We start from the raw sequence: 19,335 nt of genomic DNA, 5'->3' as shown, positions 1-19,335 counted from the left end.
AGTGCGACGAAACTACGAGGCCAACACGTGAGTGAGAGAGATCGAGGCCAACACTTTCGCTTTTCGAATTGACAGCTTGAAGATTGCAGACAAAATATCAGTGAAGATGCTTTCAATGTTGAAGGTGAAGAAGAGGTTTGCATATCAAGAAGAATCGTTGAGATCGAGCTAGTAGCCAGGTGCTTTCATGAAAAGCATTTTCAGAAATTTTAGTCTGCTGCAGTCTTTCAGGAACACAAGACGAATGTGTAGAAACCTTCACCAACGAACTTTAAAATTATGTGGTAAATGGCTGACGCAAATTATTTCCGTGTGTCTCCGTTCTCCACCACAACTACCAAGTACACAATCTTAGGTGCAGGCAAACAATAAAGGACCGGTGCGGCGGTACTGCCAACAACACTTCTTATTGAGCTCAAAATTACAATTACCCACGTCGAATAACTTAGGCGTGTCAACAGCATTCTTTCGCTAATACTGCGTATAAGTTTGTCACACAGCACCGTTGAGGATTTGTCCTTAGTTTGAAGGAAGGAAAGAAAAGAAATCCTTGGATTTTATTATTTGCCCGACCTCACATATTCTGCCTTCAGAAACATAGTCTCTCGAAGTTATTAAGCAACAGGCGTAATCATCATCAATCGACTTGAGAACCGCAAGCTTTGAGATGCCGGAGTACTGAAGCTCTGGTCCAAAGCTTAAAAATAGTCAAGATCGCGGTGTCACTAGTGTCATCAACATCGTCAAGCTTAAAGGAGGAAATAGCTAAAAACAGCCAGATACATATTTTGCCTTCAGAGATATAGTCTTTCGAAGCTGTGAGGCTGCAAGGTCAATCTTCTTGAGCTAAGAACCCGGCGATTATGATTATTTTATTTTTTTATTATCCTGGGAAATTGAATACTTTAAGGCACACATTTCATTCATTTAATATATGTATTATATTCCGCCCTTGTTATGGGCTTATTTTACTTACTTAATCCTAGATGTGATCTACATACCAACAATTGTCGCTTATCGACCATTTACATTTGGCAGTACTAAGGTGGTTGGAGGAAAAAGGAAGCGGGTTTGTCTTGTTAAGCAAAAGTAGATCTGGCACAGTTGAGTTGTGGGGTTCATTTAATATTAATTTAATGTATTTAATTTAATAATAGATTGGCTGTCGTGCTAATGCAAATTACACCTTCGTAATGTGCTTTTTCCTCATATCATCTAAGTAAAGAAAGTACTTAAACTCTGATTGTGAATGAAACATCGGCAATTAATAATGTGTGATGAGAATTGAATTTGAAATTCTTGTCACGTATTTGACAAAGTGGAAGTGACGAGACAATCGATACCACGTTTAACGGATAAAGATGAATTAATATTCAATAGAGGCCTCCTAACGGATAATGGCAGTGCAGTGTGAGAAAAAGAACAAAGCATTGCCTTTCAGCTGAATTATTGATACTTCGAATTTTAAGTAGAAAAATTAGTATTTGTGCTTCAGTCCTTAGAATTCATTCAGAGGGAAAGGAAAAATCCTTGAATTGAAAACAATTAGTTGGTAAATCCTCGAAGGAATCCTATCGAATTTACGTGCGGAATTGAAAAATTGTTCTTGCTAAAACCAAGTGGGCTACATTAGGGGAAAATCCATTTAAGTGGATTCAAGCGAAATGAAAACTAGTTTACTGACATAGAACAACTTTTCGTACATATGACCAATTTACTACACTGAACGACCTTTAGCTGGAATCGCCTTTATGTACCAACCGATAATTACGTAACGAAATGGCGCCGATCAACAAAAATACTCGTAATCGAAGTTTAGAGTGTTGTGTGTCATTTGAATTCCTCTGGTGCATTATTGCAGAGAAAGTACGTGTGGGCTGAAAGGACGATGATGGTGACGTCCTCATGCCGTCGAAAATGTAAATTCCGTTCTTGTCCACTGTGCTATGCACATTTATGCTTTTCGACGAAATTTCAAATTCAACGCGATATTTCCATAACAATAACGTTTTAACTATTGGCTAAATGATACCGAACAAAAACCAACCTGTAAAAAATATTTTTACATGTTTTTTATGATGATCTGATTGGATAGTGGAGAGAATTCATTAAGAGAAAGTAGTTTTGGGTCGACAATCTTTTTCTTATGCAATCAGCCGGTCTTGATTTGATAATGATGAAAAATAGCAGCTTCACCCACTAGTTATTAATATTTATAGAAAACGATGCCATTGTTGTTTCATAATCATGCGGATATCGTTGGGTTGCGTTCCTCTTACCTTAGGGAAGATCACCCGATTTCTTTGCCGAATGCCAATTAAAAGTAATTCGAATGGTTAAGTGCAGACGCATTTATTTTTTTAAAATTGACAATATAAAACGAAAAAAAATCCTGTCATCGGCTAGGAAAAATGCATTTCCTGTCCATTTTGCATACATTTTGTGAAGCAGCATTATTATCGTAGCCCCCACAAGTCTTTTTTTCTTAATTTCAGATCCATCTCTGATCGAAAATGTGTGCCAAAACATCATACCCAAACCATCAACGCCATCGCATGTGATTAAAACTGGGTTTTGTTCTTGTCTAAACTTCAAGTGGAGCTGAATCTGGTACTTGAAACGTCCGAATTCGAACACTGCTGCATCGACAGGTTTATCGCATAGATTATTTATCATTTCATTAGGAACTTTTGCAAGGTACATTCATTTGGTTTTGTTGTCTCGCTCCCATTATCTCTGTGCAGACTTTTCACACTGATCGGTCACATTCCATACTGATCACGTTTTTCTCCTCACAATAAAAATGTGATCCCATGTGAGTAGCGTTCATTTATAGTATCTAACAATCTTGTTCGTACACATGGATTTGTCAAAGAAAATACTCGATTTTCGCTGTGAAAAAAACATTTATTTTACTATTTTTTTAAATTATTAACAAGAAATGTATTTTAAATATATGTACTTATGTACAAAGCTTTTAAAGAATAAATAACAAAGCTAAAAAATAAATTTAACAAAAATTTCTCATTTTCGTACAACATTTTTGTTCGTGCACTTAAATTTAAATATAAAAATAAACAAAATTTACGATTAAACAATAATTGATCAATACTTTGTCGAGTAGTCCTTTGCTGCGATGGCCGCTTGACATCTTCTATTCATAGAATAAACTAATTTTTTGCATATTTCAGGATTGATTTTTTCCACTCTTGTGAATGTTGTTTAATTCTGTTTTTGAACAAATTTTATGTTTTCTTATATATTTTTTTGAATTGTCCACAAATGTTCAATTGGGTTTAAATCTGCCGATTGCAGAGGAATTTTGGTACATTCCAAATTAGCCATTCTTTGTTGATTAAAATCGTATTTTAAGCCGTGTGATTAACCATATTCATAATACTATCTATGGAATGGATATTTGCAACTCCATTTGAGGACATGCAGCCTCAAATCATTAGAGATCCACCTCCATGTTTTACAGTCAGAAGAGTATTACGAAAATTATTGTGTTCATTAACTTTTCTCCACATCCTATGAATACCATCTGACTGAAAAAGATTAATTTTAGTGCATAAGTACGTATATTTAAAATACATTTCTTGTTAATAATAATAAAAAAACAGGAAAATAAATAATTTTTTGACAGCGAAAATCGAGTATTTTCTTTAACAAATCCACGTGTACGAACAAGATCGTTAGAAACTGAACCTGCATATGTGCACATTCATAACCTCTTTACATTCAAATTTAATATTTGGTTAAAATTGTGTTCTTTGAAAATAACCAGCGCCAAATTTAAGTAGGTGCCTATAACCTGTGTAACATGGCGGTATTGAACTACTTGAGCAACATGTATCGCCTTGATCTACAATACATTTAGCACACACCTACACACTTTTTTGTTAATTTATTGTCGTTCCTTCGCATATTTCTGATGGTTTGCGAACAAAAGCAATTAATCACAAGAAATCAGTAGCTTTCTTGAATTCATCGTTTGAAATAAAATTCGATCAAATCAGTATTTACAAAAACGTCTAATCTTGGATCCCATATCAAGCCTGAAGCTTCACCGACATCAATCAATTCGAATAAATCAGCATTTCTCTGAAAAGTTCATGGGCATCGTTACTTCTTGGTGATTCAACACAATATTTGATATGGAAAATAGACAACCTTAATGAATTGATAGAAATTCGAAAGTATGTATTTATATGGTCAGTTCATGTTTAACTTAATTATGATCACCTTGATACTATAATTAATTTAAGCATGGCAAACAATGTTACTATTTGAGTGCACAAAATATTGGTGACTTAAACTTTCAAATCTTTAATGTCATCATTGCGGTAACGGAATTCCTCTTTAAATGAAATACCTATACGAAACTCGCTAGGTAGTCATTATTTGTAATGGCAATAACTTAAAGGCAGGCAAGAAAGTCAACTTGTCGACCTTCAGAGGTCCGGAACTATAAAAGAAATCGAAAATGTTCCGTTTTTATATAATTCTAATCAGGATTTACATATAATTAATACGGTAATTAAGCGAAATTAACTAGATGAAGAAATGAAGTAGTATGTCTAACAAAGATAAATTGCCATTTTTAGCACAAATACTCAAGCTCAAATTTCACCAGCATTACGTGGACAATTTTAGTAATAGACGTGGCCCCAAGTAAGTTACCCACCCTATACATGTTATTGTGATAAACCGGTTAAAAATGCGTCAACAAGAAAAAGAAATTTTTTACTGCTCTTGTCTTGCCAACCTTCAAAGTTTGCTGCCTTTTCGCTTTTTGTTTGCAGAATGGCGAGATTTTTGAAACTTTATTTTTCAGGTAGACGGTTTTATAGTTAAGAACTTCGGCCTTTTGTGGTATCAAATTGCCATGCGATTATCAACAAATGCGGAAAGAGATACCCGCTTTACCACACACTGATGACAGTTAAATTAACGACGAAGGCTCATCTCCTATCGTGAGTTCGTAGGAAAAATCATTAGATACGTACATTAGAAATGATTTTAGTATTGTTATGCATATTTTATTATCTTATAATACTGCTACATTCGATAGTCTATTAGCGTTTTTTATTGTTAAAATTAATGTTGTACTTATGTAAAATTTATGTAATATTTGTGTTCTATTGCCATTTCATTGTTCAACACATCCATTTGAGTGTATATTTTAAATATACATCGAATTTCCTGACGGGCACTAATAAATCATGGAGCTTAAAATTATATTTAAGCACACTTAATCACAGTTGTTGTCACCGAGCGTTGTTATGAAAAGTATTAATATTTCTTTATCGAACAAAAATAATGATTTAGCATTCACTTCTTTACTTTTTTTCTAGATTTTCGCTCCTCTCTCCCTGTTCTTTGCTTCCATATCGCAACTGCGCACATTCCATATTTCGTGAACGCGAACTCGGTATTTTGGGACCCTCTCTATATTTCACTTAACCAAGATATCGAGAAAGTAAAAACGGTTTCTGATGTAGTTTTTCCTGTAAATACAGATAGCTGTAGAATAGTTTCAATCGAAATAGAAAGCAAATATTGCCTAACGTGCCACGCCTAAAAGTAAATAAGGAATTTTGTAAAATTTTTGATAAAAAATACAGGGTGATTCACGTAGCTCCTTTGTTAGAAAATTCTAATAAATTAAAAAATACGTCTTCCTCAAATGTGGTATGCAGCCATACGGCCACTGTAAGTGGTATTATATCATATGTAAATAGTTGAGTGCAAAATTGTCGACTCTATCTGCAATAGTTACACTGGTCATTGAATTAGGCAGAATGCGCCCTATCAACAACTAAGTTATGTCATATGCATCTCCGAAACAGCAAAAAGATACTAATCTGGAAAGTAAACATTTAATGAAACATCAAAATCATTACCTTCTAGGCCAGTATGAAAATGACCGAGTCAACTCAATTGTGTTAGACTTTTGATGTGAAGACGCCGACTGCGATTCCCAACCGGCTAATTCTTTTTATTTGTGTTTGTACTTTTTGGCAGTAAGAAGAATCACAAAGTCATCACAAAATCACAAAGTTTTTGATCACACGAACCCAAAATGTGGCACTCAAGCCACAGGCAAGAGCGCCTACGACACAAATTAAGGGTAGAAGTCCTCGCCTGCTGCTCGTGCGTAATCTTTTATTCTCGTGTGTGAAGGGTGGCAACTTACAATTGAACAGTTTTCATAATATACAAATTCTAGAAATAAACATAAGGTTTTTATTAAATTTTAATTCATTGACTGATATACGTGTTAATCAAGTATTCTGCGTCTCAAAGCTTGATATTTGTAGAAGGCTCCTATAGCTCGGCACCCCCATGTTGGGAAAGGAACAAATCTTTTTGCGGTTATTTCATTACAACAGTTCCTGCACTAATTAATTATTTTAAATTATTAGTAACTTACTTATTATTACTAATTACTAATAAATTAAATTACTAATCTGAACTAACCTTAACTATCCCCTTTTCCATAACATCCTTCCATATGACTTTGACTCATAATTCAAATCGAAGTGTATTCTTTTACTTAATTTCTTCAAAAATTTCTTCAATATTTTGTGGTGATTTATGCTCAATTTCAGTCTCTATCTATCTGTAACGATCATTTGCAACCAGTGCATGAAATGACCGCAAAGCAGAATTTTTTTATAAATTTCGGTTTTGTAATTTTATTACTTATTTGTACCTACTTCGGCGTAAACGTTAAAAATTCCATACTTAAAGTAATTGTGTCACTCCGCTTAAATCGGAAGTGTTAAAAAGTCATTAATAACCTTCCTTAATTTGTTAAAAATATGTTTGGAATATCAGAGGTGATCCACCTCTCAAAGCCACCTCTTATGTATTGTCTTGATATGGGAAGAATCCACAATAATAAAACTTTAAACCTTAATACACTTTATTCTATGCTAATAATTTATATTTACATACTCACTGATTTTCAACAAACTCTATTTTGATTTCGTTCTCGACGCGATTAATGTACTTTCGTTATAAAAGTAAAAAAGTAAAAACATTTTTTCTCTATTGCTTTGTTTTTAAGAGGCGATTGTTTAGTATAACTTTATTCTCTGGGAAATTAACAATTTTCTATTCTAACTTCTAGCACTGAACCTTCCTCGCCCTGTTCTTGCTGGAGTCGTCGTTGACGCACTTTCCTCTGGTATCTCTTCACTTTTGGCTGATTTTCCAGGTTTGCTAAATCGATTCCTACGGCCAGAAGCTGCAGCTGGTTTTGACTCTTTCTGGACTGGTTCAGCAACTTCCTCTTTCGGCTCACTGACAGGAGCTGGCTTTATTTGCTTATCTAAAACAATAACAATTCTCTCGAAATCTTATAGGATGTTGAGCTTTTTTGTGGACACTTACTGCTCACCACTTGTTCCCTCCTTCTCTTCAGAGAAGCCAAGAGATCATCGTTGCTTCTGAATGGCCGGACAATACCGCCCTTGAGGAACTTCTTTGGGGTTTCAGTAGTTGAGCTGGTTTCTTGTTGTTGTTCTTCTACGTAGTCTCCTTCGGCACCTTCTTCCACTTCGACCTGTCAGAGTGGAACATTTCTTGGTGTTTGTTAGAGGTTTATCAAAAAAAGTTGTTTACTTACTTCTGCAGCTGCCTCGGTGGTTGTGGTAGTGGTGCTGGCAGCTTTTTTATTTTGTGGTGCAAGGGGATTTCTTCTGCCTACCAGAGGTCTGGCAGGGGCCTTCTTTGGGGGTGGTGCAGGTTCATCTTCATATTCATATTCTGTCTCAGCTGGACGGGCTGAGCAGATAGAAGCGAGTGCCAAGAGACCGCAAAGTATTCTGAAAAATATCGACTCTACTGTTAACATTATAGCTGATGCTGTTTTTGTCTATTCTAAGCACCATGGAAGGACCTACTTCTAGATAAAAAAATTAGAAATAATACGAGAACGGAACATGGGTAGGCGTGAATGCTTAAACCGGTCCTGGATGAGACTAATCTATTCCGGCAATATAATGCGTAATCATACATCTATGATTATTTACCATTTACCATATCAAATCGATTTCCTTAGAAAGCGACTACCGAGATTCGTCTGCATGGTGTTAGTTTAAATTCGCATCTCGTCAATATATTACTTAAGGATCGCGTAACACTTTTCCTCTTTTTTACGATTATTTGTTAATGGTCTTTTAATGCAAAGCTAATGCCTATATAAATTTCAAAATTTTTCTTGGGAAATGTGCCTACTTATCGATTTAATTTGAATTAAAAAAGACGGACCTTTTTGATATAAAACGTGTAACTGATTTCAATTCATCATAGTGAACAAATTATTGTATCAGCTCAATTGATCTCAATGAATATTGTACACCTTTAAATTGAAACTGTTCACCTATTTTTCACGATGGCAGATAAATACATTTATATTTAGCATCTAGCAGATCTACTTAAAGGTGTGTGAAAAACTGTATATTAGTAATCTAAACAGATGAATATTTTTAACGAAAATTTCTGAAAATGTTTCGATAATTACGGATTTAGTGTAAAACATAGCTGAAGCCTTTTATTACAATCATCCATCATTACAAACCTCGGTGCTCCCGTCGCACAGTGAGGGCTGACGAGAAGCTTCGGTTTCGGTACGACACTGACTTTTTTGCAAAACTAAGAATCGTAAAGTGTCAACATATATATATCCATGACTATCAGTCAGATACACTTTTCCATAAAGCTTTGATGAATTTTTCCAATTTTAAATGATACAATTTCCCTTAACTTTTTTTCATCTTTTTCGGTACTACCCGGATTTTTATTTCGAGTTACTGATTCTTACATGAAAATTGCATTTTGTATACGTTTTCTTTGGCGACAGTGCGATCTCACAGTCAGTGGCGGATCAGGGGGAAATTAGCCCTCAGACACAATACAGTGAACTGTCCGGCCATACAGAGTGGTTCAATTGTTATGGCTCACCATTGCTAAATCTTACACTGTTAGAGTTACAAGATCGCTTAAATGAGGCAAAAGTTGCTAGATTTAACGGTAAACTAAGATGTGAAAATCGGCTACTGAAAGAAGGTAGGTTTTTCAACAGAGACCCTCTATTTCCTCGAGAAATTCCAGTTTAAAGTCACCTCTATGAAAGAGTGAGGGTTGTCAATCAGGAAGGCCTCAAATTTGTTCATTTTGTTGTGAATAGATCGAATATTATGATGAAAGAGGCTAAATGTATTTATTTTTTCGATGGGCCCCAGTGTCCAGCATTGTACGGCTCCATCTGAGAATTACCTCCATCAGTGACGTCTAAGCTATAAAATCCAAAAAAATCTCCCAAGTCAAGTCAAATCGTTGAAATTCAACTCTATGTCGCCCGACCCCAAACAAGAGCACTTTTTGTTAATGGTTTTCTCTGATTAACAGCCCTGGCCCTATTTTTCTTCTAGGCTTTCATTTTCTCGATTGTATTGTTCTACATTCGATTCCATGCCGCACCATTGGATACTGATACTGATCTCTTTGATCTAAAAAATGCCATCAGCAGCACACTCTTCCAGTTCGTGCCCTTCATTCTATCCACCAGCATTCCTCACTGAAATTGTGGTTTTACTTCTTCTACCGTGTTCGGTTCTTGCCATTGGTTTTGGTTGAATGTTACGTTGAGTAGGGCTGATCCAATGTTTCATAATGAAGTTAGGGCTAATCCACTTTTGATATTTTAGCTGAATCACTATCATTAGAAATCACCCTTTGCTCATTTAAGTCCTATTATATAGCTTTTTCCCATGCGGATATCTGGATTTCAGAGATTGAAAATATTTATGTTAAATCGTTGGTTTTGTGACATGTTTCTTTTAATTTGTAATTGCCCTTATAAAGAGGTCTTCAAACTTTACTGTCTCACTGCAATACGTGAAACTCAGCAAGTATGGTACCATTTTTTACAGTGCTGACATAGAATCCACATCATCTTAAATTAATATTGTGCAAGTCTATGGCAGTAAATCCAAGCCAAGTGTGCCACTTTAAACAGATCGGCCCCGTACTAGTTTAGCCGAAAATTACTTTAAGAGACTGTTCATCAATATATTAAGAAACAGCAATTTTGAAAAGAAAACTAGTGTAACGAGTTATTTCTAGGCATTGGAGTTTATTAATGACGTAAAATTTGTTGTATATCCAATTGACTAATAATAAATTATTATCCAGTAATTCTCCTGATGGAAGCTTAATACTCATTAATTTTGATATCGTTTTGTTCTCAGGAAACTCTGCACGTCCCCATCTACTTTGGAATCTTGATAAGATCTTCAAGGACGAATAATATAAAACAATGCTGCTGCCATATTATACCAATTTATCTGTGTGACTAATAATTGCTGAGAGGACAAAAAAAGGCAGAAAATGTAAAAATTAGATATGACGTCCATAAAAAAATTTTTCTCTTCGATGGATGATCCGAGTTTTCTAAAAACTTGAAAATCAGAATATTGAGTTCTTTCGGATATCTGCGACAATAATCGGAAGTGTACCAATTCCAAAAAAATAGTTTTGTAGACCAAACAAATTCTCAGAAACCGCTTTTAGGAAAAACAAAACTAACTATAATTTTTTTTTAGGAAAACAAATATTGGAATTATGCATTCACCTAACCGGAATCGCCTAGACATTCATTCAATAAAGTATGCGACAAAACAGCACATTCTGTTAGGTGACGCTATACCTTGTCCATTACTATGATTTTAATTACCAGTGAGAAAACGGTTAGGTTAGTTTTATCCAGGAAATAGATTGGATACGATTGGAACGCCGGCAAGATCTCCCGATTTGATCCCCATTGCCCTTTTTCTCTTTTGAAACACAGCACCTTTAGTATTTTTATGGTCATCGATATTTACGTGCTGATTAGCAGAAGTAATTATTCGTCGTCTTTATTGATTTTTTTCAATAATCTTTTTGTTCCCAAGGAAAAAAATCGTAAGAATTCAATTTTGCCCACAACGAAGTTCTCCGTTGTGAAAATCAGCCCAACCTGCGTATGAAATGTGCATAAGAACGTTTAAAATTCCTAAGCATAAAGTCACTGTTTTAAATACGTTCGTGACATTTGATTGGTTGCAAAAATCGTCCACTTTGGCATTCAAAACAATGAAGTTAAGCAATAAATCTTCCTTCGGCTCGGAATTGGGAACAGTGGGAGTCAATGTAGTAATGCAGTAGGTACCTAATTTTTGAAGCCTTCCTATGTTGCCTCAATGGCTTGGTCCTCCAATTTTGCAATCAAATTAGACAATCGGTGCATTCCATTTCACGGAGATGTCTGGTATGTTTATCATATTCACAATACAACACTTCACTGGTTCTCCGCATCCTTCTTCGGCGCCAGATCGAAAATCCGATTTGCAACGCGAAGTAAAGAGATAAATTTTCGATTTCACATTCAATTGGTTACGACACCGGTGACATTTTGATCATCAAAACAATTATGTAAAAACGTTTTACAAAACTAAGACCCCAGAGATTTACGTATCGGTGATAATGCCTCACAATCTACCTATTAACCTAGAAAACACGGTGTTAGTTACGAAAATGACGATGATTGTTGTGCAGGCGAGTACATGAAAAATACAAAAATTCTCTAAGTCCGGTTCTTTAAGACCTAATTAAGCCTTGGTTAAAACCTCTGAAAAAAAAATTAATCACGCTTCTAAGGTGTCGACGAAACCTGTTTCAAGCTATGCACTTGCCGGAGAAAGAAAGGAAAAGTGAAATGAATAATTACGTCTGTCTTTATTTAGACCTTCAATACTTAAAAAATTTGGCAAATATTGGGCTTGGCTCTTGACGTAGATCCTAAAACATAGCGTATTCTATAGTGGACTACTTACATAAATTTAGTCTTCATTATCACCAGAAGATAAAAACGAAAACAAAAACTGAAAAACTTCTGCGTTCCGTTTGCACTCACTTAAGTCGTTTTACTAGATTCTTTGCCGAAGTTAAGCTTACATTTATAAACTTTGTTCTTTGATTTTCCCTTCACTTTACAGCGGACCAATGCAAATTTTCATGGGCTATATGGTACCAGCGACTCGGAATGTGACATGAGCAGATGTAGTGGTGTTAACAAAATAAATTATTTTTGTGTGGCCCCCTGCAACTAATGTATCGGTGCAGAATGTGGGCTATCTTCACCCATTTTTCGAAATTCCTTGAATTTTTACTTTCGCATTAACTTCCTATTCCGGCTCAATCATTTTGGCTGCCGTTTTGAATTACTCGAATTGCGGATTAACTGGGTGTTTAATCACTTGGGAAATACATCATATTTTCTAAGAATTGTGGAGCATTTTTGTAAATAACAGAGGGATGTCTTTACTTTAATAATTGCTTTATTTAGACCAAAATGGAGGTATATTTTGGTAATATGATGGCCAGCACGTATTATACTTATGTGAGACATAAATGATGGATTAAAGCTTATATAAAATATAAAATTTTTGCTACAATTAATTAATTTTACACTTATTTACCTAATGCCTTACATTATGCTGCTTATTACTGTTGAATTGCGCTATCATCTACGTAAACATGAACTCTACATTTCAGGCGGAATGTTAATTTTTTCTTTTATTTTGTCTAAGAATACCGCCTCACACACGAATAGGGGCTGCTGGACTTTTGGACTGATCTGTTTTCCTCAGTCAAAATTCTTTTTCAGTAAGAAAAGGCGCAATCGCTGACGAGTAACAGCAGTTGACACTGATCGTGCAAGAACTGTGATTCTTCAGCGATTGTGATGAGGAATGACTTTTCCATGTGAATTTTACGTATATCATATATTTAAACTCTGTTAATTTTCGTTTTTATAATAATTTCTTTTCAATTTCTGAAGACGGTGACCATTACGGTCTCAGTGACACATTAACAATGGTCCTCGTAGAAGCTCTTAATAAAAGATATTCTGAGTTAATTTTAACCGAAGATAGCGTGTAAGTCCATCACACCAGCAACCTCTATTCCTGTGTGAGACGTTATTCCAAAACAAAAATTTTAAAAAATCCACTACGTATAATTAATAATTTAACTAATTCAACTTCTCTTGAAGATTTGGCTATATCAAGGAGTAAATGCGGTATGAGGTTTTCTATTTTGGAAGTAGTTATAATGGTAATAATTCTGAGATATAATGAAGTAAGATCTAATAATTACACTTGGCATTGGTGAACTAACCTTCTGTGATGCTTGGGGCCGCATTTTGTAGGTACATGAAAATACTAAAGATTTTTAACATTTTTGTTTGCATTTTTATATATTAAAATAATGCCCTTTGTTGTTTTAAGAAATATTTTTAGACTTTTTTTAGACTATATTATACTATGTCACTTATTTAAGGCATCTATAAAGTTTTTTGTCCAAAAGTTGTTGACTTAGGATCGGTAAGCGCCGTAATAACGCCGATATTGTAACCCAATTAGCACAATATTTAGGAAATTCCTTTTTATGTTAAAATCCACACATTTTAAAATGAAAATGAAAATATGGAAAATCCAGACTAAAACTGCTTAAAAATGTTACTTGTAATGTAAGACATGAAAATAATACACCAATTACGCTACTAGTGCCGAAAATGTTACATTTCACATAAGATAGCTTATTGATACGTGTCGAGGGCGTCTTATGAGTGCGATAAGTGAGTTTTGCACCAGTTTCACCCAATAAATTGTTACAACTGCAGAAACTATGATAGACTTTTTCTTGATAACATTTAATTCGGTTCCATCTTGTGAATAATTGGACTGAAATAAGTCAATCACATTAATGGAAAAAATAGTTTTTTTTCATTTATTTAATGTTGGCATTGAATTTGACTGGTGTGATTTTTGGTTCGTGGTGGAAGGTTTTGACGCCGCGATCTTCATCAAAACCTTCAATTAAGATCTTTATATACACTCACTTCAACAGTTGAACAACAAGACAGGGGCGTACTGCGAAGGACAAAAAGAATCGAACTGATGTGCAATATTATTAACTTATAATATATTTTGGAATTGAAAAAATATTCTCTGCTAAAGAGTACTTAACAAACGACGTACTCCAATAAATTTCGCAAATTTTATTCCCTAAATGTTCCTAATAAATCACCGAAAATTAAAACTAAATTTGAAGGAAGTCAAGAAGCTCTTCAAGTTTAGTTGAAACCAAAATTAAAACTCAAAAAATTAGTTAATAAAACAGTCAGGGTCGGAGCGTCTCCGACGCGACTAAAATTTCGTAATTCTCTAAAATACAAAAAAAAATTGCACTGGCTAGTTACCTTCGTTGGTGAGGCTATTAACCAAGAAAGCAAGCAAGACTAATGAAAGGTTAGAATGAGGTGCATCTTGGTCAAGTTGTCACATCGATATAAAGTAAAAGTTACAACAAAGGTGGTTAAGAGTGGATTATTGTTGCGATGTTTTGTGTTTAATCAATTATTAAAATATTTTTCTTAATCATTACAGTACACATTAGCGACGAGGACAATACTTAATTGAGGTAAAACAAAAAAGTACAGAGACCGGTTTCTGAACGGAAACGTACCTGAGGTCGTACGTCGGAGTTTTAAGAGTTCGTACTACGAAGGACCATTTTAATAATTGACTAATAAGCCATTTTTGGGAAATGTTTTACTCGTCATTGATCCCCTTGAGATGTTATGTTTCTCTCTTTCTTTTTTTTTTAACATTATGTTCTTTTATCACGCTATTACAAGCCAAAAGTTTTAACTATTCTTCCTGAAAAATTCTCTATCTGTTATTTGAAACTCGATTAAACGCACAACCATTTTACTCTTCAAAAGCTAAATAAATCGTACTTTTGTTCTGACGAGCATTCCGTCCTATTTTATGGACAATTTTCATTTTTTATATCATAAGTTAGTTTGACTAGGACGAATCTGGACATAAGGAAAAATCCCATTTAATGCGAGCTACGCTGTTTTATACCCCTGATTTACATAAGCTCCTTTTACAACAAGTTGAAAAGGGGGAATACAGGAGGTTAGTATCATTGCAATACCCTTACAACAAGACTTATTAATATATGTAACTATATTGCTAAACATTTGTATTAGATATTATATTAAACTTACAAAATAAATACGTATGTGTAAATCTATTATTTAGACATGGGTTTCTTGCGAATTTTCTTGCTTCAGTTTCGACTTGGAGTCCCTGCTCCAGTATTTAAACTGTTTAGTTTGTTCGCACTAAAAAAGCAAAATTATACTTAACATTGGATTGAAAGAGGGTTATAAAATTTTAGCGAAAACGTGTAAACAAGACAGTAAAAGAATAAAAATAATTTGAGCATTTTCGCTAATAAATAGTAAGTATTATAAAAAAAACATAAAATCACTTATTGGGAAGCTCTGTATTAAATATTTAAAATAGGTAACAAGTAAAACATGCAAGTGAAAAGTGTATTGTTTCTAAACATCACAACATGCCCATGCAAGAGTTCAATAAAATTTAATATTTGTACCATTTTCCTTTATGCTCGGACGCTGAAAAAAATTTGAACATTAAAACCACGCACACCTAATCTAACTTGAAGAACAAAACAAAAATTGTTTTTGTCTTGAAAAAACTACGATTTCATTATGGCAGCCATGCATAATTTATAAAAAAATAAATATTGATAAACGTGATAATTGATTCTAATATGAAAGAAAATAAAACATTGCGTGCAGACAATAAAGTATTATACGTATATTATAGTAGAAGAATTAAGATTAAAACTGGTACCTAAGGCTAATCTTTGAGGTGTCTTATACCTATCATATGTGTCTCGTTTGAGCTGTAATTGTTGCAAAGTGTCGTGTACAGTGCGGAGTGTGCTATTTTATAGGTGCAAAGTATGATCGGTCACCTTAATCATAATTCCTTCATCTTCATCCTCTTCGTTCATTATTGAAAGCTTTTTTTCCAGTTTTTGTTTCAATTCTTCTCCTTTCTTTGAGCTTTTCTTCTTCTTGGGCCGGCTTAAAATTTTTAAAATATGAATTTTGTGCAAATAAATCTTCAAATACTTATTAGTCTTATAAGTTCCTGAAAGATATTCCTCAGACTTCAATTACTCTAGATTGTTTATGACAAGTTTCTAAACTTGTATGTGTTGTTTCTAAACCAAACTACAAATAAGAAGCTATTCTAGAATTGATGCCTCTACTATTTCCAATAGCTTAGTTTTACAAGATCTATTTAATACAGTAATTTTAAAATATTCAAAAGTAAAAAAAAACTGTTTTCTTATTGAAAAAAGTTTGGAAACTTTAAAAATTGTTTTCTGCGGTATAAGTCTTTCAAAACTAAAATAGAAAAGTTTAAACCGTTTGCTACACTTTTTTGGACCGCTCAAAAAACGTGCTAAGACGCCTAAACTCACATGGAAGTTTTCGGACTCTTCTTTTTGTCGTCCTTCTTTGCTTCACTTTTGGAATTGCCTTCATTGACTTGTTTCCAAATACCAGTTTTATTGACTTCCTCTGATATGTTTATTACCGAAAACGGAATGTTCATGACTTTTCCGTTCACAAGCGGAATCTGGAGATTTTTATTCTTTTGTCCCTCTAGTTCTTTAAGCGGATCCTCAGCCTAGAAATATTTGGGTGATTTTAACTTTAATGTGCACTGATTGTATTATGCTTAAATTGTATGTTGTGTAATATAGAACGTAAATCGAAACAAACTCTAAATGGCAAAAATGTTATACTTAACTTAAACTAGCGAAAATAAAACTGCAACTAGGAACAGCACTATTGATCGAATCTCGATTCGCGATGGGAACTAAAATAGAACACAAAGTACGATATCATGCAGTTTTCACTATAAAAGCTTTGCTAATTTGTGAATGAGCTGAATGAAACTAAAATAAATAATTCAAAAATTTTATTAACGTAAATATAAATAATAGGTCAATAATCATAATACTGATGTCGACATAAACAAATGGAACAAGACAATACAGTAATAATAGGTAAATCTGAGTTGTACGAATAGCTACTGTAGTTGGTGCAAAATATTCTGAATTAACAACCAACCTATGATACTCACTACTAATGTTATTTAATTATGTTGACTATCCTCTCATTTGTAAATAATATAGAGGCTCAATACACTAATCACATTAGTCTCCTAACATGAAATAAGCTTAAGCAGAACACTTAAAAGTGAAATATTCTTAAAAACTTGTTATTTACTAATAGGAAATAAAATATGTTATAAATTTCACTTTGAAATAAAAAAAGCATTTCAAATAACATCATCTGGACCTTTTTATTTGTAATAGATAATTAAGAGGGGGGGGGGGTGGGGGAGAAGTGTACCTACGTATTTCTCAATATAAAATCCTTCTAATTACCATTCTTAGATGGTATTGTGGGATTTAATATCAATATGATTGACATCATGGTTTTCTAGGTCTGAGTAAAGCGTGTAAATGCACGCGATAAAGGAATTTTTAAATTGATTGTATCGATTCTAAAATGTTCTGCTGAAGTATATGATACTCATTGACAAATGTTATTTTATGCAGTTTGTGCAGCAAAATACCACTTGCTTCACAAAATTATGCATTTACTAACCCCCCCCCCCCCCTTCCGGATTCCATCCCAAATATACATTGAGGAAACGGTTCCTCGGTACCACGGTACTGAGTCATATTACATTTTTTAAATCGCAGTCAAAATGATGGTAATTAATATTTTATGCATCAAATTAGTGTCTGCAGATCTTTCTTACAATAAAATCTCAGTTTGAAAAACGTAAACCAAACAATTAACGACATTTCGAATAGGTAACCTGATGGTAGTCATTACCATGTGAATATAAGGTCCTGTTTAACATTAAATAGATAACAATAATAAAAACGTTTAAAATTAAAAAGCATCACAACATCAGTTTTCATGGCTGTAATCACAGTTATCTTATGAAATGCCGGTTTTTTAAATATTAAAATCATTCACATCTGAGCAGCTTTTCCTGTATTATTATTGCTATCGCTATTTAGAAAATTAATCAATTTATTAGTTCGTTTAATTTTGGCACTTCGCACAGATAAAAGACATTTTTGTTCACTGTAATCTGCGCTTTTGCTTCTTTTTGCTCAAAACGGCATGAATTTTCAGAGCTAAGAGAAAGTCACAGAAAAATAATAAATCATTTTATTTATCATTTTTCTATGGCCACCAAAAAGTATAAAGTTTTAACCACTGCAAAAAAAAAATAAAAATTTGCTCCTATATACAGGGTTAGTCAGCGAAGCGGAATTAACCACATATGTTCATTTTGATGCTCTCTATGTAATTAAGAGTATCAGCAAGGGTAATTACAACCATAAAGCTTTTATGTGATTTCGTCCCAGTATCTGTTTATAATCTAAAAAGGGGGGAACACTTTGCACTGACTAATCTTGTAATTATAGGCCATGAAAAGTGCATTTTTAACCAGAAAATGAGTGTCCGAAGTAGTTGCATGCGAAAATTAAAGGTTCTTTGTGTTGGTTTGCAACTGGAGATCTTCTGGTTTAAAAATTGTGAGTAAAAATTAAGTGTTTGTAGTTAGAATGTAATAAGGTTCTCTCAGGAAATATTGGTTAGTGTTGCCAATCCTAATTTAAAACTTAAGAATAAATTAATCTGAATTAATAATAATCTGAACTAACCTAGAGATTTTCAAAGGTATTTTTCTTTCTATCATAATGGAAAACCCTTTCGCTGTACATTGTACAATTGAGTGGCTGGGAAAAAATACTTACAACAAAATTCAGTGCCTAACGGACCAAAATTGTTTCTATCAATAAATCATCTCTGTGGGAGACCAATCAACTCCTTCAACGATTGCCTCTATGGACGGAGGGATTATTTGATGAACTGTTTTGATTGCAATCGGCAATTTTTTCATCGTAAACCGTTTATTATTCAACCACTTCAACACGATACTCTCTAAAAAAAACTACTTCCTCCACTAAAACTTCACTAAGGCTCCACTAAGAAATAACTTTGGCTCGGGAAATGGAGAGCAACGAAGCCATCTAATGGTGAGTAGGTGAATTCAAACCACATAAAGCATCGAATTGTGATGGCATAATTGCGACTGCAGGAAGGGCTGGACATAGTATTCCCATTGTTAAGCAATATGTTCCTCAAGCATAGTATTCCTTCCGAAAGCGAGAAAAAAGCACTGCAATGCTGCCAAGACCTCCAGACCAATAAGTTTGACATCTTTTCATCATCATCATTTTCTTTTTCATAATTTTTTTATACTCTAAACATGGGAAAAAAATGGTCAATATGTA

At 34.0% G+C, this 19,335-nt stretch overlaps 2 protein-coding genes across 11 annotated transcripts in view; both read right to left on the bottom strand.

Moving 5' to 3' along the window:
* Window positions 1-7,067: 7,067 nt before the first annotated feature.
* Window positions 7,068-12,032, bottom strand: LOC136413995 (uncharacterized). Of its 2 annotated transcripts, XM_066397776.1 has the most exons (4): window positions 11,886-12,032; window positions 7,637-7,835; window positions 7,402-7,573; window positions 7,068-7,339 (listed from the first exon to the last, which is right to left on the bottom strand). In XM_066397776.1, the coding sequence occupies exons 1-4, from the start codon at window positions 11,900-11,902 to the stop codon at window positions 7,128-7,130; spliced, it is 600 nt and encodes a 199-aa protein (XP_066253873.1). In that variant the 5' UTR covers window positions 11,903-12,032; the 3' UTR covers window positions 7,068-7,127. The 2 variants fall into 2 exon arrangements, with proteins under 2 accessions (XP_066253873.1, XP_066253872.1); XM_066397775.1 differs by lacking the exon at window positions 11,886-12,032 and having other exon boundaries at window positions 7,637-7,879.
* Window positions 12,033-12,371: 339 nt separating this feature from the next.
* The window catches only part of Ndae1 (Na[+]-driven anion exchanger 1), a 38,689-nt gene continuing 31,725 nt past the window's right edge, over window positions 12,372-19,335 (bottom strand). For 8 of the 9 annotated variants that reach the window (XM_066397962.1, XM_066397968.1, XM_066397970.1 and 5 more), the window contains 3 exons: window positions 16,426-16,634; window positions 15,910-16,021; window positions 12,372-15,247 (listed from right to left, as the gene is read on the bottom strand). In XM_066397962.1, coding sequence (XP_066254059.1) covers window positions 15,161-15,247; window positions 15,910-16,021; window positions 16,426-16,634 — 408 coding nt within the window. In that variant the 3' untranslated portion in view covers window positions 12,372-15,160. Of the gene's footprint in view, window positions 15,248-15,522; window positions 15,545-15,909; window positions 16,022-16,425; window positions 16,635-19,335 lie in introns of all 9 variants that reach the window. The other variant, XM_066397966.1, reaches the window with a different exon arrangement.

The sequence above is a fragment of the Euwallacea similis genome, chromosome 16, assembly GCF_039881205.1.
Source record: "Euwallacea similis isolate ESF13 chromosome 16, ESF131.1, whole genome shotgun sequence".
In the NCBI taxonomy this organism is placed as follows: domain Eukaryota; kingdom Metazoa; phylum Arthropoda; class Insecta; order Coleoptera; family Curculionidae; genus Euwallacea; species Euwallacea similis.
This window is presented reverse-complemented; position numbering and strand designations above follow the sequence as displayed.